This window comes from Nyctibius grandis, chromosome 3 (assembly GCF_013368605.1).
Source record: "Nyctibius grandis isolate bNycGra1 chromosome 3, bNycGra1.pri, whole genome shotgun sequence".
NCBI lineage: Eukaryota > Metazoa > Chordata > Aves > Nyctibiiformes > Nyctibiidae > Nyctibius > Nyctibius grandis.
Genome location: NC_090660.1, coordinates 52,355,541 through 52,379,490, shown reverse-complemented (window position 1 = coordinate 52,379,490; position 23,950 = coordinate 52,355,541). Strand labels below are relative to the sequence as shown.

The window sequence follows — 23,950 nt, the reverse complement described above, 5'->3', positions numbered from 1 at the left end:
TCCCAGAAACTCCTCAAGGTTGTTCGTGCTGCAAAATTGACCAAACCATAGATAGATGAGGCACTTGCCAAGTCACTATGAGCTGTTCCTGCAGATGCAGAAATGGTCACAGAGGACAGTCTACTACACCTAGTTGAGAGAAGATCTGTTGTACTTAGCATGGGTAGTGGTGGATCATGTATACGCTGGAGTGGTCACATGCCAGCTGGACATTGGGAAGGGCAAGAGGATGGGGGTGCCAAAAGGGTGCATCTCTGTAATGAACAAGTTCTAACATGCCTGGGGGCTACAGACCCATCCTAGGACACCAAGGTGCCTCTGTGCAACCCCTGCCACGTGCAAAGAAAAGATGGCTCCTGTGAGCTGCACTGAGAGGTTCCCACATCTGGCCCCAGACTGAGAGGATGACCATGCACTATTACTGGGGCAGGCTTTGGGCTTGGCAGGGTGCTGCAGGGCATGGGCAATGCTGCCTGTGCAAACGGGAAACCAGAACAAATGCCAACATCAGAAGAATGTGGGCATGGGGACAGTACGGAAAAGTACCCTAAAATAGAAAAAAGAAAAGCCTCTGTTAACCCCAATCCTACAGTAGTGCTCATCTCAGCAGCATAAGAGTAAGCAGAATTATTTTTTAATAATATTTACCAGAAACATGGGACTTTACATCTTCAGGGCACTGAATATACAATGATTATTCCTCACAACATCCCTGTGAGGTAGGCATTAGATTGCAGTTACTATTTGACATGTGGACAGAGGCAGAGGAGTATGTATGTAATCAATCCTGCACAATTAAGTTCATGAAGTTCAACTCACTTAAACATGGAGAGGCCCTCGGTGCCTTGACCGAAAACATGAGTGGGGCAGAGCTGATACTTTATCAGCTATATTTTTACTCTAGTCAATTACCATGCTCAGGGTCCAACTCTTGCTTCCCCCCATCCCCCAGCAAAAAAACACCTTAGTTAAACAAGATACACCTGCCGAGAGATGCTACAAGTGAGGATCTGTTAGAAATAGGAAAAAAAACCACTTCAGTTTAGCCTAATTTGAATAAAACCATGAGAGAAGTTTGTCTGCCCAGTCAAATAGACCAGTTTCAACTTCAGTCCTTTATGACATCTCTGAAACAGCATTTCAGCCTTCAGCTATGAATAAGTATTTGCTTGACCTAAGAAAATCTAGGGGGGAAAAAGTTTGGTAGACTGTGATACTGTCTCAGAACTTATGCATATTTTAATTAAATTGTTCTACTGAAGTCTGAGGGATTCCTGAATAGGAGGAGGAACTTTTGGGTTTAACTCTTTGCATGTATTTAAAAAGCCCCTTAGTATAACAATTTCTCAAGTAAACTTCTCTTTCAGATTTTTTTTGTTCCAAAAATGAAATAGAACAGTTTTGTAAACTTTAACATAATAAAAAAATCCTAGTTTTTAATATACAATTATTGATTAATTTAATTTAATAACTTGCTACTGTAAATCAACTTTAGGAAACAAAGTATACTTGACAGTATGGCTACTGCGATTAACTCATCTTCCTACAGGTTTCAGTTGAGATTTCTGAAGATACACTGTCCAAGAAAGATTCATAGTCTCAACCTGTAGACTATCACAGCTCAGCTGAAGTCAATGTAGGCATCATAATTCATTCAGACTGAGTAGCTAATCCATTGATTCCTTCATGTGCAGCACCAGTGACAACGGTCTGTTTCCAAGGTGAAAGATGATCACAATTGAAGAGGCCTGGGTCCACATACTCCGAAAACCAAAATACGTTGCCTTTCCCAGTAGAGAAATCCTCATTCTCATTTAATGGAATATTCAGTCTAATGGAATAATGGCCCTGGACTATGATGGAAGAAGAATAAAGTAGTGGCTTTTGAAAGAAACCATCTTCATTTTGAGTGAGGGGAAATTAAAAAAAAAAAAAAAAAAGGCAAGAGTAACTGTTAACACTATTACCAATGGACACATGAACTTCTAATTTGAGATTCACTTTTCCTTCTTTAAATCAAGATTTTGTCACAACCTCTCCCCCAGGGAACTTGGTGAATATACAGAATTTTTAAATCCACAGGGCAACTGTAGTCTCCAGACAAGGGGGAAGAAAAGAAAAAAAAAAAAAGAAAAAAACTCAGAAGTGCACTTTGTATATCCTGCCTCACAAAGGGTTAAAGTGCTAAGTTTGATATATCCAAAAATTAAGCATATCTCTTAGTCCTTTAGTTTTTTAAATGAAACTTTATCTTTGGTTTCTTGTATCTTCTCTGTAATTTTATCTTTTGTTTCCTCCATCTTCTCTGTAATTTTATCTTTTGTTTCCTCCATCTTCTCTGTAATTTTATCCTTTGTTTCCTCCATCCTATCTTGGAGATATTCCTTTACTGGTGGTGGTGTGGACATGTAGCCACGCTTACGTAGATATTTAACAGTGATGGATGTTCCTCCCAAAGTCACAGTGTATCTGGCAGGAGTTGCAATCTTAAAGAAACCAAAGAACACACTGTATCAATAAAATAGGACAATATTATCTAGCAAAAGGTATTTTTAATATTGAGAATTTATTTTGGCCAGTGTCAGATACTAAAAAGATCTTCTATTTATAAGGAAATAAGCCAATTTACAGTGCATCCCCCAAAAATGCATACATTTTACTTAAATTATCCTTTTGACAAAATCAGCACAGGCATTAGACTTCCATTTAAAAAAAAAACCCTCCCCATGCAGCTTGTGGGACGAGCATTAGGCATCTCAGAATGTAATTCAGAACAGATAGTATATGAACACTGAGCCATATCAGCAAAGAGGAAATACTGTCAACAAGATATGCTTTAAATTCTAAAATTCACAAGAGTATAGGCATCTTTCAGTCCAAAACTAGGACCAACACACAGAAAACGAGAGCTAAAAGAGACCTGAAGAGATCACGTAATCCAAGACAACAAACCAGGTTTGTTGTTCCAGATAGACTAACCTGTTCTTTCAGAACTTCAAGGATAAAGTGTGCAGAATCTTCCCTTTGCAACCTATTCTAGTGCTTCCACATCTTGAAAGTTTCTTCCAACACTGCCAGATCTCCTAACTATAATAAAATTTTTATATTTAACCACATTTATTTATTGGTCTATCTTAGGCACAGGAATAATTGGCAAGAGTAGTCCTTTTACACTGTGTTTGGGAAAATAATCCCTTTAAATAACAGATAAGAAGCACATCACATTTGGAAACAAACCAGATGAGTGGCATTCGAAGCAAATACAGTACCTTTTTTCACATGGTCTGACATGTTTCAAGTTTCCCAAACACTGATTGTGCACATACAGAACAATAAAAAGAGACCCACACCTGAATGTAAGTAATTGATTCAAATGGACAAGGAAAGTACTTGACGATGGAGAACTAAGGTAGGAAGACAAAATAGTAAATCCTCTAGGATAAAAATAACTACTTTTATGTGGAAATCATGAGGTGTTTAGACTTTACCTCTTTATCCCTGATAATTACATCGGGGATACAGAGGAATAACTTAATTGTAATTAAATCTCTGAGAGCAGACAATAGTTCCGCAGCAAACAAATAAGTTATTTTAGACTCCTTAAAGGAACACAGAACCCATATCGACTCGCATGTGACTATTTTTACTACAAAAAAAAGAATCCTCAAGTATGTGTAACTATCAAAGAGAGAAAACGGCATTAATTCTTTCTACTGTAAACAAATAAGCCCTGTTTGTTTCACCAGGCAAGATTTAGAGCTTATTTACAAACTATAATTATACTTACTTTATACAATGCATAAGCAGTTAGTGCATTTCCACTCTGGGAATTTTTCAGGATGTTTACTATGCTGTCTGGTAAGCCAATCAACTCTAGGAATGGAACAACATTCACACCTCTATAAAAGAGAAAAAAATTGGCAACCTGAATTGGAATTTGAAACCTGAACAGTGATTTACAGTACCATTTCCGTACTTTACTATACAAACTTTGTAATTTGGTAGCAAAGTATTTTTTCATCTAAGCAATATACTTACAGGATTTGTATTTCTGTACATATAGGCAAATTAATGTTCTTTTCAGCATTCCAAGAGGTGACCGATTTATATTATCCCTGTTGGGCTGAGTAGCTACTAACTTACCTGTGCCCCAGTTTATTATGTTTGGAGGTAAGTAGATATAATAGTGGTAAGACAGCTACTCAGGCTCCGGTTGTGCAGATTCAACTTCATGTTCTGTTTTGCCTAAAATTACTTTTTTTTCTTTATAAAGTTTCAGACTAATCTGCAGCATGCCTAGAAGCACAGAATCTATACTTCAGTGTCCTCCATTCACTTTTAAATATATCAAACAAATGGAGTGTGGCAAAAGAAAAGGAAGCAAGACATTATATGGACAAGACTTCAGGAGTTTTGTGCCCGGTTGTTCTACCTTGTCAATCTAAGATGGCAAGATGGGTGGAGGGAGCTCCTATCACAATTTCTTTCTATGTCAAAACCAGGGAACCTAACATCAGCACCAAAGGAAAAACACAGCCTGTCTTTACATTACAGTAGAAAGCTACATGCAGTTATAGAAGACCAGACTTTCCAATATTTAGAGATGATGTACTATTAGTATCATTATCCATTTCTACCTAATATTTTAAGCATTCTTCTCTGCATGCGATCACTTTAGCATCAGCAACAATAACAGGCAGTAATTTACTAAGTTACTAGAACATGCAATCTGAAGGCCTATCCCCAGAGCAGAAAATGGAGACCTAGTAAGATCTGAAAGACAGCATTAACTGTGTTATTTCATAAACCGCCATTGTTTAATCTCGTGTCATGAGCAGTCATTCTGAAAGTTATTTTTCCACTTCAAGAAGGTGCTGCTCCTGTGGCATGACAAACTGAAGCTTTATTATAATTAGTTTCTAGTTAAATACTTCAGTTGTTTTCATCCATCAAATACCTATTTTAGCAGCTAACTTAAGTGTTTCAAGAAGAGTAATCTTCACTCAATCTGAAATGTCTGGATGTAACCATCAACCTGAATTCAACCAAAGCAAAATATTTTTATAGCTCAAGACCTTTATTCCTCTGACACGAGCTAAATTTAGAATGACATTTGGATCTATAGCTCCTAGAAAGGGCAATTATGCCAGCTGGTTAGAGTAACTAAAACAAACACTTGTGCGGTAAGGCATTCTGATGTCAAAACCCCATCCTTGCTGCCACAAACTGTCATTTTTTCATGCTATTGTTAAATATACAACACTAGCAATCCAGAAATAAACGTTTACTCCTATTTAGCAAACAATTTGCAGATAGATAACACCTCTTTCATCTGAACTAGCAGCTCATACCTGATATAGTAGGTTTTTTTCCTAATAAAAGCCATTTTCCAGAACAGTATCTGGCATATGCTATAGCTGAAACTAAAATTAGAATACTTAATTTATCTTTATTAGCCATACAAATATTTAATGTCCAGTAAAAAAATCTGGCCTAGAGTAGCAATTTTTTCAGTGGAAGGTGGGAAAGACAAGAAACAGAAATAAAAAAGGAAAATATACACATGGCTTGCGAGGAGCTCAGAGTGAGGTCAACGACATGAAAGTCCAATGATGAGGGAGGACTGGGAATGAAGGTGGGAGGAAGTGATGAAATACCCCTGAAGTCCAACTGCAAAAAAAGAAAAGGTCTATAAAGATCTCACCTACCAATTTGTAATCAGGATTACAAATCCTGTGATTCTGTGAATGAAATCCCTATCTTTACCTTGTGAGAGGTTACTAATAATTTCAATGATGTTTACATCCATATTTTGGGTAGATGAGCATTCCTTCAAATGTTAGCAACCTAGCTGGTACACAGCAATAACTGCATGATAACAGTACGTACGTGACACTTGCATGAATCCTATATACTTTTGATATTAATCTTATGCTTCAGTTAAAAATGTAGCCTCATTTCCCTATTACATATAGAGGCACTTTTTAACACGTAGTAATAATTTATATATCCTTTCACCTGTGAAAATCAGTCCCAATTCAACAGCAGTATTGGGCACTGCAACAAAATACCAACTTACTTCATGGCTGCATAGTAAAAGGATCCAAACCATACAGTGGAAGTCAGAAGATGCACTGGAATCATGACTTTTCCATACTGTTTAAAAGTTTTCTTGAATCTCTGCATGAGACTAATTGATTTGTCTTGTAATGGATCAGGATCTGAAGAACCTGACTCTACAGGGCTCTGCTTGGGTTTATCAGTGGCTGAAGTCAAAGGATTTCTCTCTTCTGGTACTTTGTGAGGAGTGTCTGCTGGCTGTGATGAAAAAGCACTTTTCTTTGAGGCAAAGCATGCTGCACCTGCATGAAGACATCGTTTAGGAGGCTCCAGTGCCAAAATCAGTTTACATCCAACATTAGACAACACTGATTGTCCTTTTAAGCACTGAAAGATACTAGTGCGAGGAAAAACCAAACATGTCCCGTGCGCCAGCTGAGATGCAGTATGTAATAGACTCCGTTGCATTTTGATGAAGTGGGGCTGAGGTTTCTATAGAGGAAACAAGAAAAAAAAAAAGTAACCAAATTGCATTTCAATAATCTGATTTCTATTTGCTCCAATGCCACTTGAAATTCTCAAATTTTAAATTGCTTTCATTCTTAGTTTTGGTATAATTTTTCACATTCTATACTATTTTGAATTAAGAGTAAAAGTTCTTACAGTAAACCCCCCCCAATTATTATTATTATTCATAATTAATCAATAATCAATAACCTTAATAGTAACAAATCTAACCATAACAGCCTGCCAGTATACATCTGTTAGGAAGGGGGATGGTACTGTTGAATGTCATCTATTAACAGGAACAAAGCTGAACTGCAATTTCAGAAATATTAAAACGCAAAGAGTATTTCAAAACTCTGGATAAACCCAGTTAACTTTATGATTTTGCATACCTAACAGTTACTCCTGAAAGTTCGAAAGAACCATTGAAAGATTCCCCACAAAAGAAAGGAATTTTGTTTGGCATGTATAGCATGTATAGACATCAAGAAGTAATTCCCCCCCCCCCCCCAAATGCATGTTTTGAACTAGTGAATGAAATACTAACTCTCTCCTTTCCTTTATACAATGACTGTAAGTTACAGAACTAATTTTCCTTCCCTCCAAAAAGTGCCACTAATTCCTTTTATGTAACAAATGCCAATTAAGTCAGTTATATTACAACTTTTGAATCTTTCTGGTACTTTTACATTTTTAATTATCATAACAATTCTTGATCCAAACTAGAAATCATTCAAGTCTTCATGTCTGCTTCCCCTTTACCTATAGCCTTAGATATATTTCAATCAGGTATTTCCACAGTGAATTTGTCCAGGCTGCTGAAAATGATCAATACTTCATAACGTAGGTAGAAGTTTAAAAAAAATGAAGCCATACATACCCTTTATGACTTTCCAGATATGCAACAAGAAAAGTATGGTAAGGTTTGTATTTTCAAAAAGTTGCAACTCTTCCACTAGCTCCCCACCTTTCAAATATATGTCTTGAACATATTGATGTCTCTGCTAAAGTAGAAAAAAGGTGCATTTAGAGAAATAGCAACAACAGCAAACTAATATTATGAAGATTTTTGGTCAGCCTGAAACCTTGCTTACTGAAGAAGTTATTGGTATAAATTTCCCTTTAGATACTGACACACTAATGGGAGATTTTTTTCTGCGTAACTTAGAAGTTCCTCAACTGTGAATTACTGTTTCCTTCCAAGAGAGAAAAGTTTCGTAACCCTAATGCATCTGTTGGAACATTCCTGCCTATATGTTTTCTAGGTATTTCTATGTTATTGTTGTGCTTGAATTAATTGCAAATACTAGAATTACAATGTTTGATGTGGGGAAAAGATTGGAGGAATGGTTTCAAACTCCCTGGGAACCTCTACTTTGCATGTGAAGCACAGACACCCACTTTTGTTGAACTCATACTAACAGGAGGTATCGCATCAACAGCGGAAAAGGGAACTCTTGTCTCTATGTAAGCTAGCAGTTACTCACTCCTGTTCAGTTATGAACTCAGTGGGAGCCAAGAAGTACTGCTGCTTATAGAGCAGCAAGTCATCTCCAGGTACGGCCTCTCAACGAGTCAGTCTTCTGTAAGAATTCACTGGAAGTAGCAACTGCTTGTGGTATCTCTGGTTGAGAGAAGTGGAGATACTTGCTGACTTCTTACATCCAAATGCAATTGCTTCTCAAAACAACAAGTAGTTAAAACACTCAGCAAAACTCAAGTGTTAAGATGGCACTCTGTCACAGACCAACCACCTTACTGATTTACAGAAATTATAACAATAAACTAGAAGACAACAACTACATTGCTTGCCTATTGCCACTTATACTCCTTTCCAGAAGGATAACACTCTCCACAGAGGACTGTTTTCCCCTCTCACTAATAGAACACAACACTGAGCATCTGCCCTAAGTAGATTTTCACAATATCCAGCCAGCAGACTCAGCAAAGGATATCTATCCATCTTTGGGAATTCGTGAGCTCTTGAGTCAGACCTCTGCTGTTCATCTGGTTTTAGTGGATGGTACCCTATTGAAAAACACCTGTTCCAAACAAGCTTTGAAAACTGCCACCATACAGCACGGGGGAAACCATGCTCAGCACTCTGATTTTTGTTCATTAATGTTATTAACAGGACTCTGCATTCCAACAGCCTTGGAAGGAGATCATTTTTCTGTACAGAAGCAAGAAGAAACTTAACAAGTATTTCTGAATTTTCCCATTCAATATAGTAGTATTTCTCAGAACACCACTTCTAGGTTTTGCTGTCCAGCACCTACTGGCAGCACAGAAGTAACGTCGTACCACACTTCTGATTCATTGCAATGGATGCAGAACATTGGGGTATGAAATGGCTTCCAGGGGATGAGAATTCTCCTTAATGTTGAAGCAGCAATCGGTCACCACTCTGTGTTCAACACTCATCAGTCAGTAGCTTAGTTGTGATTAGTAAATGAGTTTCAAGGCCTCTGCTCACAGAGTTAGGTGCACTGTATAAGACTTAAAAATAGAATGTCACTGATGGCTTTAAAGCAGGGGAACTACCAGGGCCATTGACAAGACTTGCCACACCACTTTTTTTGTTCCTATATCCTCATATGGACTTGGAACTCCTTCACTCAAGGGTTTTTCTCCATCACGCAAGACCTGGCTGGTCAAAGGGAAGGTTCTCTAACCATCTAGGGTAGATCCTGAAAAGGTCCTGAACATTGTAAGCACAGATGATAGCATGGTTCTAGCTAATATTCTGTGAAACAGCTTACTTTTTGCTTCTCCACTTTAAAAAAGCTTTTTGCTAAATGCTTGATATATAACAAAAGGCTTAGATATGATAGTGATTATATTTGAGACAATAAAAGAAAACAGGTTTCTCAAAACAAGGCTGGAATTTTCCTTATGATCCTACTGTCTTTTATAGGTACGTGCTTTATTTTACTAAATGAGGGGAGTATTATAATGGTTACAGCAGGATGTAGGGAAGACAAATGAATAAAATAACAGATTGATATAGCATACTCTTCATAAATTGATTTTAAAGAAATTAATATTATTAAAGGGGTGATGGGTACAGCTGCTGAATTGTAATATTTTAATTACTTGGCTCAACGTTGCAAACACATCTTAAACAGGACAGACAGCTCAAAGTGCACAATAAATGTGGTTGGGGGTCCAAAGAAATACGAAACTGTAATTGTTTCATCCTTCTAAAACACGAGATGAATAGAGAGAAATCTGTCCTTTAAGTTGCAATTAGTGAAAAGAAGTTCCTAGTACCCTGTGCACTCAACAGGCAGTGGGAGAAAGTGCATCAGCCTACGGATTTGAGACACAGTTTTATTCTCCGAGTATAATACTTTTCTTAAGGAAACTACTGGAGCTATATAAGCTATACAATTGCCCCTGTAGCTTTAGGTTGTTAAAACCACTCAGATTCTAAAGAAGTCAGGACAGTAACCTAAACGTTATCCACAACTGCACCTAATGACTTTTCAAAAATTGTTTCTTCATTTTATTGTATTTCATTTTTTTTCACGCTGTTGCACATTTTTTTTTTGTGCTGTTTCTGCAAAGGCAACAGAAAAGAACAGATGTTAGAAGCTTCAGGTACCAAGGTGGAAAAGCAGCTGGTCCGTGGCATGAGAATTTTGTGGGAAGAGGGGGAGCAGAAGGTGTTTTAAAGCATCTTAGATTTCTACATTAGCTTTCTTGTAAAAATGCCACAAGAAAAAAAAATAAATATGGAGATGTCTCAGGACAAATGCAGCTGTTCTCTGGTGTAAGAATCCCACATGTTCAGTGACTGAATAGATGCTAGTAGGGCAAACTACGAAATGACATACAAACACTTCTGGGATAAGGTCTCCTCTTCAGTGCTGTCATATTCTGGCTATTTAGTAGTATCTCCAGCTGGCTGTAAAGTGAGCTGAAGAGATCTTGGCTGTTTGGACATCCATTTAGTTCCTGAAGGCACGTCTATCTCATGGCAAGCTATTAACAAGCCCTCTGACATAAAGTGAGTGCTCTAGTGGCCTCTTGAGGAAAAGTATAGATCAGCTTATCATTACAGTGTTAGAGGTTTTGTTTAGCGAACTTTTGTAGTTCTGTTATAATTCAGATCAGCTTTGACATAAACCTGATGTACTGCAGGAGTGCCCTATCTCTCGCATTTGCTCTGCTAAATCTTTGCCTTCCAGTGACTACTAGGAAGTAGAGATTAGACGTTTTGTTCCTGAGGACAACAAATGTTCAAGATCTTTTAATGTCACACAGTTGGTCTATGTGATTACCACAAATTCATGGGTTTGGATGTGTGCTAACATTTTATGCAAAAAAGAAACGGGACCACTGGAAAACACAGAAGTAACAAGCCAGGCCAATACAGGTACAGCAAAAGCTGCTGTGGATATCTGCTGTTGGAAAGAGAAATCATGCCAGAGATGCTGTCAGATGAAACTTTCACCAGGATGATTTGGATAAAAACAGTTACCCTGTTACAATTAACTGTTTTTGAGCTACCAGAGAAATTAAAATACAAGAATGGGGTGGATATAGGATGGCAAAACTTTAGTGTAAGTTCTTTTGTAAAAGAGGTCAGAAAGCATCCGAGGGAAGTGTGGGTATAGTATACATAGACTGCGCTGGTTTATTTTCTCAGTTCTACCAGAAACAATCTGGACACAATATGTAAATATGGATGAATTTAAAGCATTTTTACTTGTTCTGTTACTGTTCAAAAAAAAGAACATTAATTATACCACAGGAGAGTTCCCAATGAATTTCCATGAGCTTTTTCCACTCCCAAGGCACCTTTCTATAAAACCAGACAATTAATTTACATTCTCGTCATTTTTAGTGTAAAATCAAGCAAACTTTGAGGGTTGTGTGTTGTATATACAGAAGAATTTTGAAGGACACAAACCAAGTTTTCAGAAATCCTTTCCAGCTCACCTTTCAGATTGCATAAAAAGCAAATGTACAGAGATGTCATCCAAACAGCTCAGTTTTTATTAAACTCCACTGTATTGCTTACATTTTTACTAAATATAACTTAAAAAAACCAACTTGCTTTCAGATTTAAATTGTTCTTTTCAAGAACTTATTGAAAGTATATTTTAAAAAAAGCATCTTGCCAAACTAATAAACCAAAATAAGAAAAACACAACTGAACAGAAAACATATATGGGCTGCCTAAAAAGCCAGGAACACATTTTAAAATCATTGTAGTAATAGTGCAATGCATGCAAAGCATCATTGTCTTTCCTAAACTCAATGTAAAATATAACTATAAACCTCTTAGTAACTGCAATGGTTCAGCATATCATGCAGTCACTATCCATGGATGGGAAAATGGCAGTGTATAGGGACTTTTAATTCTTTGTATTAGTACTTTTAGAGTGTATGAATGGCATTTAGAATTTGTATTTTGACCTTTACTACTTTTGAAGTGTCCCTGATACAATCTGTTATTCATTCTAAACTAAGAAACTTGGTTATAATTTGAAGTTTGGGCATCACTAGCTGTCTAATTTTGTCTACCATTTAGGGCTGTCTAAAAAATATAACACCAAATTTTAGGTTAAAGGGACTAAAGCAAAATAAGTCATGGTGAAATTTATTAAAATCTTGGTAAAAAATAATTGCATTAAAACAAATGAAAAAGTAAACTCTTGTAGACAAATTACCCTAAAACATTAGCCCTATCCCAGGTCCACCACATCTAATCTCTAATATCCTCTCTTAGTAAATACTATGCTATAATTTTTAAATTGATCATATTACTACAGTTCAAAACTGATATAACTGGAGACAAGCCAACAAGTTTTTTACCCTTATTTTATCTGAACTACTCTTGTTCTTGCTAAACCAAACTTAGTGAAGTCAAGAAAGTAGAATACACCCTCACAGGGTCCTTACACACACAGCAATCTTCACTACTACAATCTTCTGATACTTAAGTATTAGAAAGCACAACAAAAAGTAGCTTTAGGAAGAATAACAGTTCTTGTAGACATTCGTGAAGTCTGAACATCGGACTTAGAAGGCAAATAAAGCAGGAGAACCTAATGCAATGCCTGTGTGTTGAGTTATAGATCTGGAATGCTAAACAGGAGGCTTAACAGCTGATCTGCATCCAGTCACTGTGACAGTGGTATCCTCATTTTCCTCTGTGTTGGAAGGCATTAGATCTTAAGCTTGCACACAGCTAAGCATTATATAAAAGTGTGAATGTTCTCTCTCGAATTCTTCTAAAAGAAAGTATCACAATCATTTGTAGTGCTTTCTGCTCTTCAGAACTACGTTTTTAATAACTGGTGCTGTTCCATCTTTTAGCTCCATTTTCCTGCTTTGCAGCACTGAACAGCTACGCTGGGTTCCTTCCTTCAGAAGTTTCATTCCGCCCTCTACTGAAGTTTTACAGAAGTACACCTCTTCTACTAATCATACAATAGGTCTCTACTCTCCACGATTCCTTCCAACAGGTGTAAATTTGCTGGATTACCTTCTATGTTGGTTCCAGAGCCCCCCAAAACAACAGGCACATGTCTAAGGAAGGGCAAAAACCTGCCTTTTAAAGTGCTATCTGATTTGATTTTTTGTCCATTTGTCACTCTATAGACACGTCTGCAATAAGCAAGTTAGAGATGTTATGCTTTTAGACATTAACTAAGCTTAAAAATAGCCACATCTATGCTAAAAAGGTTAAATAAGTATTTTGTTAGTTCAAAGCAGAGATTGTACTCATCTGCTTATTATTTTGCCCTTCTGCACATTACCTTTCACTTTAAGCTAATGATCAAAATAAGATCTAATTCCCTCTCCTTTCTATTCCACTCGTATGTAATAACTTTCCCAAGCAACCCCTAACAGCCTCTTTCATCCTTGTATCTCCCCATGTATCATTAGTTCATTCTCCTCAAAACACTTGTGTTTTTCTGTCAGAGGGTTTTCAGCCAGAGGGCCGTTAACATGGAGGTGTGGGGGTGCCTGTGTGGTGGTGCGGTTTACAAAGCTATGGGAAGTTTCTACTAAACAACTAAAAGGGGCTGCAAAAGGTAATTCACATAAGCAAGCCTCATGTCAGCAGTTTCCTGCATATGGCTTTGAACTCCCTCAGAAAAAAAAAACACAAATGAACCGGTGAGAGGTTAGATGCTAAAACACAAACAAATAAATACACAGATCAGTTTTCTACACCTCAACGAAAGACTGTTTGAGAATCTCTTAGGATCTCCGCTCTCAATAGTTCATGAACTTTTAATTGGCAGATTCCTCGCCCCTTTCAACTTTCACTGAGCATCTCAAGAGTTCTGACTCTACATTTTAACACATGCTGGAAAGCATTAGAAACATGACTATTAGTTCTACGTTCAGGGTTCAGATATTTTATGAAGTTCTGCTACCTCTCTTTAGAATTCAGAGCTGCTGTTCACATCTCTTTTCACTAACAGAGCCATCAATAACAGTCAAAAGGTTGTGAACTCCAGCTTGCTCGAGACTTCTTGATACTCATAATTTGCATTCTAGTAGCCAAGCTCATTTTTTAATTCATAATCTTTCTGGCCACTCAGGACTTCACTGACATACAAAATTTAGATTATGATATTTAATTTAAACAGCTCTTGGAGTCATAATCAAATATTTATTACTGAAAAGTCTAATGGAACAACTGAAGACACACTGCCGATACCATGACTTTCACTAAAACAAATGGTGCTAACCCAAATAAGGTTCAGCCTTTTTGACCACACCATAGAATAAGAGCTTAGGTATTCAAATACTTTCTCTTGACTAATTATAAAAGGCATTTATTAGGAATACACTTAAACTTAGATCTTAGCATCAACTTCGTACAGCCTTCTGCCTCATCTTGCATTGTGACTACCAAAACTGTTTCTTTTCTAGCCTTGATAAATGCCATTTTTGCCACCTTGCACCTTCACAAGTCGTCTCATTATTCTGTGTCTCTTCCCTCTGTAACCCAACCGTAATCAACAGTATTGGCTGTAATAATATTTCAAATGCAAATTGCACGATGTAACAATTTTACAAAACACTTAAACAACCACCCCCATCAAGTAATAAGTCTTTTAGACATCAAATTCACCCAAAGTGCTTCTAAGACTTTCAAAAAACATGCTCAAGGAAAAACCCTGAAGCCTTACAAGTAGAAACAAAGTAGGAATAAATGTAAACTAGCCCCAAACTGGGGGGGGGGGGGGGGCGGGGGGAAACAAACAACAAACCACAGCTTTAATAAGAACGGAATTCACAGTGGAAGTATTAGGTTCAAGATTTTTTTTCTTTTATTCTCTCACAACATTCATTTCACATTTTCAAACACTGAAAAGCTGTCATTTTTCCCAGTAAAAAATAAAGAACGTTCATCTTGCAGCAGAATTACTGTTGGCAGACATTCACTTCCAGTATAAATCTTTCTTAAATATTCAAAGTAAGTGTTGAATTCTCTGTTGTGAATTCAAATCTGTCCATATGGGGAAATATGTGTAGTATCAATCAGGGTATCTTGATAAATTATGTGTGAAGAGGCTGATCATAACATTTACAGAACACATACGCGCTCAAAACCACCCTCTTAATCTAATTTTTAGTAAATGCTATTCCCATCTCTACAAATGAATGTGAACTGTTCTTGTGAAAGAATTATTATTTTCATTAAGGTCTTGATAGCCGAGTGGATAAACTTTCTTGCCCACTATTCAATTTAATGGCTTACACCGCATCTTTTGGATGGTGTATCATAGAGGACATGATAGCTATGTTGCCAGCCATGCAAACAACAAAAGGACACCATCTACAAGTGTCCGAAAGAGCATCAGACTCACAGAGCTGTGTCTTTACACCAGAAGGAACCCGATGGGACTTTAGAAATAGGACCCTAATTAATGCTTCCACTCACAGTCTGAAGTAGTAGATTTACTACATTGCTGTATTCAGATTGAAAAAGGAATCCTGTGACTGCAACACTGCAACCTTTGAAAGCACACTGCATTCTATGAGATGTGATCAACAAAGCCCAAGGCTTGTGTTTCAACATAGAAACATCCCTCTGTCAGAAAGTACTATCCTATGGCCTGAGACAGCAGGAAGCAAAAGATGCCATCTAATTTTAACATCAGCAAAATCAGCTTTTAAATCCACAAAATATTAAGAGCAAATACTTAACTGACTGGCACATGTTGGGGCTAAGCACTACCATTACAGTTAAAAGGTAAGTGCCCTCATGTTTTCCTCAACTCTTCCACCAGCCACTTTTGGAAGAGACTGACAGAACTGCTGTAAAGCCACTCACATTTTTATTTAGAACCAAAAAAATCCACCCATTTGAAAAAACTACTGCTGTATTTTATAATTTGTTCATGAGCACCTGACCGTGTTAACCCCCATTCCCTTCCCTCAACCCACTCTGCAAGGACAGACTACTACACAAGTTCTAGAGAGCTGCAGGGAATCATCTGCTACAATGTTCTACAAAGCCACAATCACAGCCACGCAACTTCTTGTTTTGTTTATGTAAGAACTGTTACACATGGTCAAGGTCAGTTTTTGGACAAGATCAAATAGTAGAACCATGGAATTAAAATTTACAGCCCAGCTAAGTGGCACTTTCATTTTCTGATGTGCACAAACACCTAGTTTTACTATTCAGATGTCTTTGCTTAGAGGGAGCAGTGTCGTGCCTGGAAACATAACAATAAATGTTCATTTTTTGGCGAATCATACAATGGGTAGCTAGTTTGAAGATGATGCAGGGGTAGCTAGTTTGAAGATGATGCAGGGGTAGCTAGTTTGAAGATGATGCAGGGAGAACTGAGTGATGGAAGGCACTGGGGTAGAAAGGATTGGAGCTGTTTAGAGGAAACACAAAGTTAATGAGAACACAGACAATTACTATTTGCATTGCAGAAGTCTAGACATCAACCAGGATAAAGCTCGATTGTATAATCCCAGTGCCTTAAAGGAGAAATGACTTCTGTCCTTATCTGCTTACTTAACTAAAAGAGACCAAACATGGGAGGACTGACATAACTAGGCACACCAATCTGGCCTACTAACACCTGGTTAAACCATAGTTTTCCTGACAGTTTGAAGCGATACATTCTTGACTTAACATGAACAAAGTATACTGGACTTAGCACACCTGTACTGGTACCTTCAAGACCAACTGAATTTAGGAAGCTATCATCACAATAGATCATAAGGATTTTTTAACTGAACAGTAACTTTCTAGTCTTACCGTAATTTTATTATAATGACAGGGACATGAAGAATAATCTGTTTTTTAGAGGAATCATGATCCAAGACTTAAAAATTAAGGAAAAGTCCTGTAATTTGAGCAATATTCTTTTTTTTTGTTATTGTTGTTATTGCCATACTAGACAATCCATTTGTCTCAAGTCAAAGAATCTACTAGAGGTACACACACAGAGTCATTAAGAATCCCTGATTATGAGATAGATCCTTGATCTAAAGTGATGGAAATAGGTAGTTATCTATCAGACTATCAAGGTAAAATCCTTATGATCTATTGTGATGATACCTTACTGCCCAGGAAGACTTCAATCATGTTTTGGGCCCAGGCCTCAGTTCTTCTAATGGTTTTACGCCATTCTTAATACTGAAATGTTGCTGAATGATGTTGAATTTGCTTCAGCATCTAATTGTCAAAATAAGTTCAGCTTCAACTATCTGGGTTCACAGTGTATCAACACCAACGAGAACTATGTTGTATCTTCTTCTCAATCTGCAAAACTGATTGCAAGGAATGTTATGGATTCAGCTAACAGTTTTACATCTTAAAAATCAGTACTCTTTCTGCTCTTGTAATTGAATTTGTTGTGGCCTTATCTTCAAGGCCAGTCAGAACTAGCTAAAGATGCAGAAATGTGACCATGCAAACTGAGGGCTGTTATCTGAGATAAGGGGGCCAGTCATACCCCTTTTACCTCAAACAGTCCTTGAACAGAAAAGGACATAAACACGTGCTGTCAGCCCCATAGCAGGAGATGGATGATGAGGACACATTATCCTCTGTGCATGCATTTCCCACACAGAAGCAGCTGCAAGTCATATAAGCTAACTGCCCAGGCGACAAGACACATTCCAAATTAGGAACCTGTTCCCTACGTCTCTCTAAAGTAGCAAAACTTTAGCAAATCATTTTATGTTTATACTTGTAACAGCAATAACATGGTGGGCTTTAGGTAAATTGAGGAACACTTTTGGTGTTCCTCCACCTTTGGAGCCTGCTTAAGAATTAGTTTTGGTAAGGAATTCTAGGATGCTTCATGTATTACTGTCCAAATTAATGTTTCCTCTTTTGGGTCAGCTTGTAGAAGCAATTTCAGAAAGGGATGTAAACGAGGCTGAACACATAGTTTGTAATATCTGACATAAATCCACGTTTGACTCAAAAGTATAAAATGACTTACGTGATCTAACAGCCTTATCAAAAACTCTTAGGACTTCTCACAGTCTGACTCCCTGGATAACTCCCATAGTTAATTACCAGAAGCAGATTACTAACAAGAACCGTAACTACACAACTTTGCCAATAGGGTTGTGTCTTGTTCAGCCAGCCGCTGCCTCCTATGGATTCAGAGGCCTCCAAAGCTAGTCCTTACAAAACGTAAGAGAAAAAGGTGCTGAAAACTCAAGATAAGCAAGAAAACACAATTCTACCAGTGAACAGGTAAGAGAAGCAAAAATCAGATTCCTCTGTTTTGAGATTCTCCCACTGAGGGAAGATAGCCCTTTGCTCTTATTTGTCACGTGCCACAAGTGAGCCACCAAAACCCGTGCAAAACAGTTATTAAACAGGAAAATATTTGCACAGCCACTTTAAGTAGTCTAAGAAGTCCAGACACGCACAGAATCAGTTGTCTCGGGGGAGAAACATCCTCAGGACCATAACCTGACTACGGCCCCCTTAACGGTACAACCGTCAGAGACTCGCGGCCGACATTTTTCACGCCAGACGGAACGGCCGCGGAGTTCGCAAAAGCAGCCCCGCGGAAGGCAGGGAGCTCCGAGCAGGCATTCGGCCCCGCCGCCTCCGAGCAGACCGGCGGCCGCAGGTCTGTCAGCCCAATCCCCCGGGACTGCGACAGTAAAAGCAGCCGGGGCTGAGGACACCCGTGCGCGGCGGGGGAACCTGCCCCACGGCCGCAGGTCCTGCCGCTCCCCACCAGCCACCGCCCCCTGCGCGCCAGCGGCCACGCTCCCTCCCCCCGCCGCCCGTCTAGGGGGGCTCCGGGAGGCGCCCGCACCCTCCTCCGCCCGCTCCCGGGGGGCAGCCCCTCCCCGCCGGCCACACCAAGCGGGTACCTTGTGGCCGAGCCACCGCTCCTTCTCACGGGCCCCGAGCCATGGAGACGCACCGGGCAGCGTTTGACCAACAGCCGCTGCCGCGCGCACCGCTCCCGCCCGCCCCCCCCGCGCGCGCGGCAGGGCAACGTGCAGCAACGCCCGTCCCCACCATCACCTTGAGGCCTGGGGGGGGGGGGGGCCCGACTGCGCAGGCGCCTACCCCGCCGCGCGGCCTCCTGGGGGCCGTGGTCCTCTCCCCTGGCCCGGGCGCGGAGCCCCGTCACGTTTTACGCGTGCGCAGCGCGGCGTTGCCCTCCTCCCCCGGACGTGACGCCAGCACTCTTGCCGCAGCGCTGCAGTAGCGTCACTTCCGCAAACAGGATGGCGGAGCGCTGGGCTCGGTGAGTGAGTGCTGCGCGCCCTCCCGGGCGGACCGGCGGCGGGTGCGCGAGGCGCGGGGCGGGGCGGGGCCGGGCCGGGCCGGGCGGCCGGCGCGGGGCGCACGAGGCGGTGGCAGCGGCGCGGGGCCCTCCCCGCCGCGTGTGGGAGGCGGGGCCCGGGGCCCTCGGCCTCGCGGGTCGGGGGGGAGGGGGGAGCGGCGCGCGCGGGAGGCTGCGCTGCGCCACCGGCCGTCGCCAATCGGCTGCGGCCGCGCCGGGACTCCTGGGTTGCGCCGCGCGCTTCGTCCGGGCCTCGGCGGGCCCTCGGAAACCGCCTCGGGCGGCGGAGGCAGAGGCAGCAGCGCCTGCCCGCGGGAGGGTCCGTGCCTGCCGCCGTCGGGACGCGCTCTCTCCCTCCCTCCGCGTAGCCCCCATGACGCAGCTGAAAGCCTTCAGGGCCCAGGCCGTGAACGGGGGGGCTGGGGGGTGGCGATGCAGTGTCTGTCGCCGCTTTGCGCTTGCTGTGGGCCGCGGGCGCAGTCCCGTCCCGTCCCCGGGCGCTTTGCGTTCTCCAGCTTTCCTTCCGAAGGAGCCGCCCCCTGGGCACTTGGTTGCCATCCCTGGCTCTGAAATTTTGATCGTTTCTGAATTTTGGCCTTAAAAGCATCTGGTAGGCTGCTTGGGGTGAAGATAAGAAGGGGTGCGCTTCTTCGGAAGCGTGAGTTAGATGCGGCACCGTAGTGGAAATATTATTTCCATAAGTCGTACTCTGAGGCCGTCTGTTTTGAGGAAACCTGTTCTGGGCTCTCTGTACAGTGGTCTGCTCAATGAATATGTTTTGGCCCTCATTAGGAGACTTAAGCCTGGATACAGTGGCATGTTATGTGTTTTGTTAGGCTGAAATAGGTCACTGTTTTAGAACAGGAGTTGCCAAATTATCCTGTCCTGTGCCTTATTAAAAAGTAGGTGCCCTGCTTCCTGATGATGGTGTAGAGAAGGCTGGGATGTGCTGGAGACTGAGCTTTATAGCAGTGATTTGCTGTCCTACAGAATCTATAGGTATTTGTGAAGTGGAGACACAGAAATGCAGTTACAGGCGGAGAACCCTAGTATTAGTGAAGCTTGAGGCATAGTGGATATCCTTGGCAGACTTGAAAAATCCACAACTGATAGGAAAATTTGCGCTTAAAAACCACCTTGTATTTTTGTTTGAGGGCATCCATGTGAAAACATACCAGACCAAATAATGAATTTACTAATTTGAGGGACTCTGCCAGCTTGTGGTTGTAAACATAAAGTGATTTGTAGGTTACTTTTAATGGGGAGGGAAAAAGGGAGATTACAGGCTCAAAAACAGTGATACTTTGCAGTTGAATGAATAGAGAGCTAAGAAAGACTCAGACATGAAGAGTGAAGCTTTATCTTAATTTTGTCTTATTATAATGAGAGTACTTTAAAATTCCACATATTTTACTGTGCTATCTTTATTAAATAACTAGTCAAATTTGAAGTCTATATGTTGTCTAGGGTGAAGGCATGTTATTTTTTTTTATGATGCCAGTATTATGATTGAAAGCCATGACCATAACCATGAGTAAGTGAAATTCAACACTGAAAATAGTTGGTGGGTTGTTTTTTTCCCCTCTATAGATTTCCATTCTGATCAATGGACAAGAAGACTAACCTGTCAAAAATGGCTGATTTAACCAAGACAGAAGAACAGGAAGTAGAGAAGAGTTTGGATGAAGAAGTGGAGAAAACACCTTGTACTTCAGAGGTAGATTCAAGTATTGGTTGGGAAGATGATAGTTCAACTTCAGGTACGGTGCACTCCACTGAAAATGAAAAAGAAGTTGATAGTGGTAATCAGGACGGCAGAGCAAAAAGGACGAATTTAGATCCTGAAGATGAACCTCCTAAGAAAGTAGTGAGTATCATTTATTTTGAGCTATGTTCAAATACTTGTTTCAAAGCTCAAGAAAAGATTGAAAATATTTATGGTAAACATATACGAACCAGCATGAAACACCAAACATCAAAGTGTGTGGGTAGCTTCCTAGCAAAATAACAGGTGCAGAAGTTACGTTGGGTGTAGTGGAAGAGAAAGAGGGCTAGTAATTAGAATGTTAAGGAAACTGATCTCAGCACATGCTTAGTCTAATTCTAAGATTACTGTTCCATCACCTATGTGGTAGCAGTCTGGTAGCATAGTGCAGGATTTACTGGCCTTAGTCCAAGTCATGTATTTTTGAGTTGGTGTGTTTTGTATGTTGTTATCCTGTGTGTTAGCGTAGTTATCCATGCACGGGAGGTTCTTCCGTAAGATAATTTTGTCCTTTCATTTCCTCAATAAAGTATTGTAAAATTTAGAAAACTTTACAAACTGCATCCTCTGTGATATAATTTCAGTATGATTTGTTAGCAAAGTGAAGTGCTGAAAGGTTTACAGATGCTTTTGTTTTTTTAAAGACTGCAAGAGCAGCAGAAAATATTCGTCCTTTTAACTGGGAAGGTGAAAAGGGTAATGCTTTATATGACGCTGTCCTTTATTATGTATGAGCATGTAGAAACTGATGCTGTAGCATCCAGTCTAATTTTGATCTTTTGGGATACTTAAGTATAGCTTGAAAATGTCTTTGACGCAATATTTTGTTTCTCTGTTCAGAATTTTTCCAGGATGTTAATTTATGGCTAAGCAATCTGGTAAAATAAAGGAGGCCCTTTGTTGTGGTAAAAACATTATTAACCCTTTCATCTTTTTAATAAGGTAGTTCTAGGATAAGGTTTAGATGAACAAGAAATACGTTGTTTTTGGGTAGCTTAAGGGTGTAGAGAGGTGATTGCATTGAACACAGCTGCCAGGATCTAGATGTTATTGCTGATAGCTCTTTGCAACTGTGCTCGCAGTAGCTGAGATGCGTTAATAGAGTGTATGAATTTGTCCCGCACTCTTGTCAAAGTCAGCCGCTCTAGCTTAAGTAACCTTCAGTGCCCATTCAGGGATCTGTTTGTGCTTACCCTAAAAAAGACTAGAAATGATCAAAATATTTGTTAGTATCAGTCAGCCAAGTGTGGTAGTAAACAGGTGATGGGGTCATAGCGATTCCAGACAAGTATGTTTGTGTTCATTCTGCAGGTTACCAAAATTATATGAAACACTGAAGAATTCATGTCATATATTAAAGTCAGTCAAACCTTCTTTTCCCTTGAGGAATTACTGTTTGCATAAGATATCGGGATGTTGACTTTTGTAGTCAACTGTTGGGAGTGCTTTTAATTGCTGTGTGAACTCCTACTGGCTGGGGCTTTGTTTCTCCCATGTTTGTGGGTTTTAACTGAGAATCCTCTGTTCTAGTTTGTACTGTTATTTCAAACACTTTTGTGCCTCACAGAATTTGTGTTGGTTCTCCATGTTCTGTTACTTCGTATTTTATTTATAATTTATTTGAACTTCATGTATATAATTGAAGATTATTTTCAAGGTGAAGAAATGTTAGGAGCATAATATCTGCATGTAGACTGCTTCTCTGTGTCAGAAATCTCTTGGACTATTTACAGTTAAGGCTAAACCAGAGACATTTCTACAGCTTACTGTTAAGCGTTAAATGGGATACTGTTGTCAAGTCATTACTCTCTTTCCCTTACCATGGTCTGTTTAAAGCTCTGGCAGTGTGATTACCCACTTAGGGCTTTATGTGACATCAGCTAGTTGTCATTTTCGTTAAATTGGCAGTTTATACACTTCTGTTAGCTGTAAACACTGAATTTCTGAAACAGGATGTTTGAAGAAGCTTAAAGCTGAAATAATACTCCTTGAGAAGGAATATCCTCTTGTCAATCCCAGGCTTAAGGGGAATGAAACTGACTCTTAGAGAGTGGTGAGTATTGGAGAACTGAAGGTTAAGTATTTATGTGAAGGAAAGGTGCTGGGCATCATCCATCAGAAATTACTTGGACCAACTGAAAACAGGATTAAATTTTGAAAGGAGTTGTCTCTCTGATAATTGAAGTACTGATGTAAGTACCAGGACATGTAGGAAACGTTTTTCTATATATTATAATGGTGCTTTTCATAGTATTACTTGTTTACTTTCTTAAATCCTTAGAGTGAACACATGTCCTTTGATTAAATGAAAAAGTAATAAAAAGAATTCACTGCTTGAGTCTCTTCCTTCCCTCATTTCTACAGCGTGAGGCAGGTCATGGGCAAGCTGTAGCTGCACATTATAATGAACTTCAAGAAGTTGGACTGGAAAAACGTAGCCAATCTCGTATATTCTACCTCCGAAACTTTAATAATTGGACAAAGAGTGTCCTCATTGGTAAGGTTCCTTAATTGATTGCTTAGACTTTAATGAAATGTAACCAATTTTTGTATCAAAATGTAAATTTTTTTCTGCTTTATGGTGTTGATTGTGGCACTTTGTCTCTTAATACATAGTAAGATTTTCAAGTGCAATAAAATATCTATATTTATTTTTATTTTAAATCTTTGTGATAGTGTTTTATATTATTGGAGTGCCAAATATATGCTAAAGTTTTAAAGATCAACTGACCTGAAAAATAGAAAAAGTTCAGACTGGAAACTGTTCTTCCTCATGACATTTTTCAAGAGAAAGGTACAACTTTAAATCATAAAGAATCTATCTGTTCTTTGTAGATTGAGCTGTTCTTGT

General features: G+C 39.6%; 2 protein-coding genes across 4 annotated transcripts in view; one reads left to right on the top strand and one right to left on the bottom strand.

The window, feature by feature from the left end:
- Positions 1 to 612: 612 nt before the first annotated feature.
- FAM210A (family with sequence similarity 210 member A) lies at positions 613 to 19,113 on the bottom strand. Of its 2 annotated transcripts, none has more exons than XM_068396353.1 (5): positions 19,070 to 19,113; positions 7,448 to 7,571; positions 6,080 to 6,552; positions 3,788 to 3,899; positions 613 to 2,486 (listed from the first exon to the last, which is right to left on the bottom strand). In XM_068396353.1, the coding sequence occupies exons 3-5, from the start codon at positions 6,526 to 6,528 to the stop codon at positions 2,220 to 2,222; spliced, it is 828 nt and encodes a 275-aa protein (XP_068252454.1). In that variant the 5' UTR covers positions 6,529 to 6,552; positions 7,448 to 7,571; positions 19,070 to 19,113; the 3' UTR covers positions 613 to 2,219. The 2 variants fall into 2 exon arrangements, with proteins under 2 accessions (XP_068252454.1, XP_068252453.1); XM_068396352.1 differs by lacking the exon at positions 19,070 to 19,113 and adding an exon at positions 18,913 to 19,059.
- RNMT (RNA guanine-7 methyltransferase) overlaps positions 18,574 to 23,950 on the top strand; it is a 20,614-nt gene continuing 15,237 nt past the window's right edge. Inside the window, exons 1-3 of one of the 2 annotated variants that reach the window (XM_068396351.1) lie at positions 18,574 to 18,662; positions 20,925 to 21,201; positions 23,464 to 23,596. In XM_068396351.1, the coding sequence (XP_068252452.1) occupies positions 20,941 to 21,201; positions 23,464 to 23,596 (394 nt within the window). In that variant the 5' untranslated portion in view covers positions 18,574 to 18,662; positions 20,925 to 20,940. Of the gene's footprint in view, positions 18,663 to 19,249; positions 19,296 to 20,924; positions 21,202 to 23,463; positions 23,597 to 23,950 lie in introns of those variants that run through there. The other variant, XM_068396350.1, reaches the window with a different exon arrangement.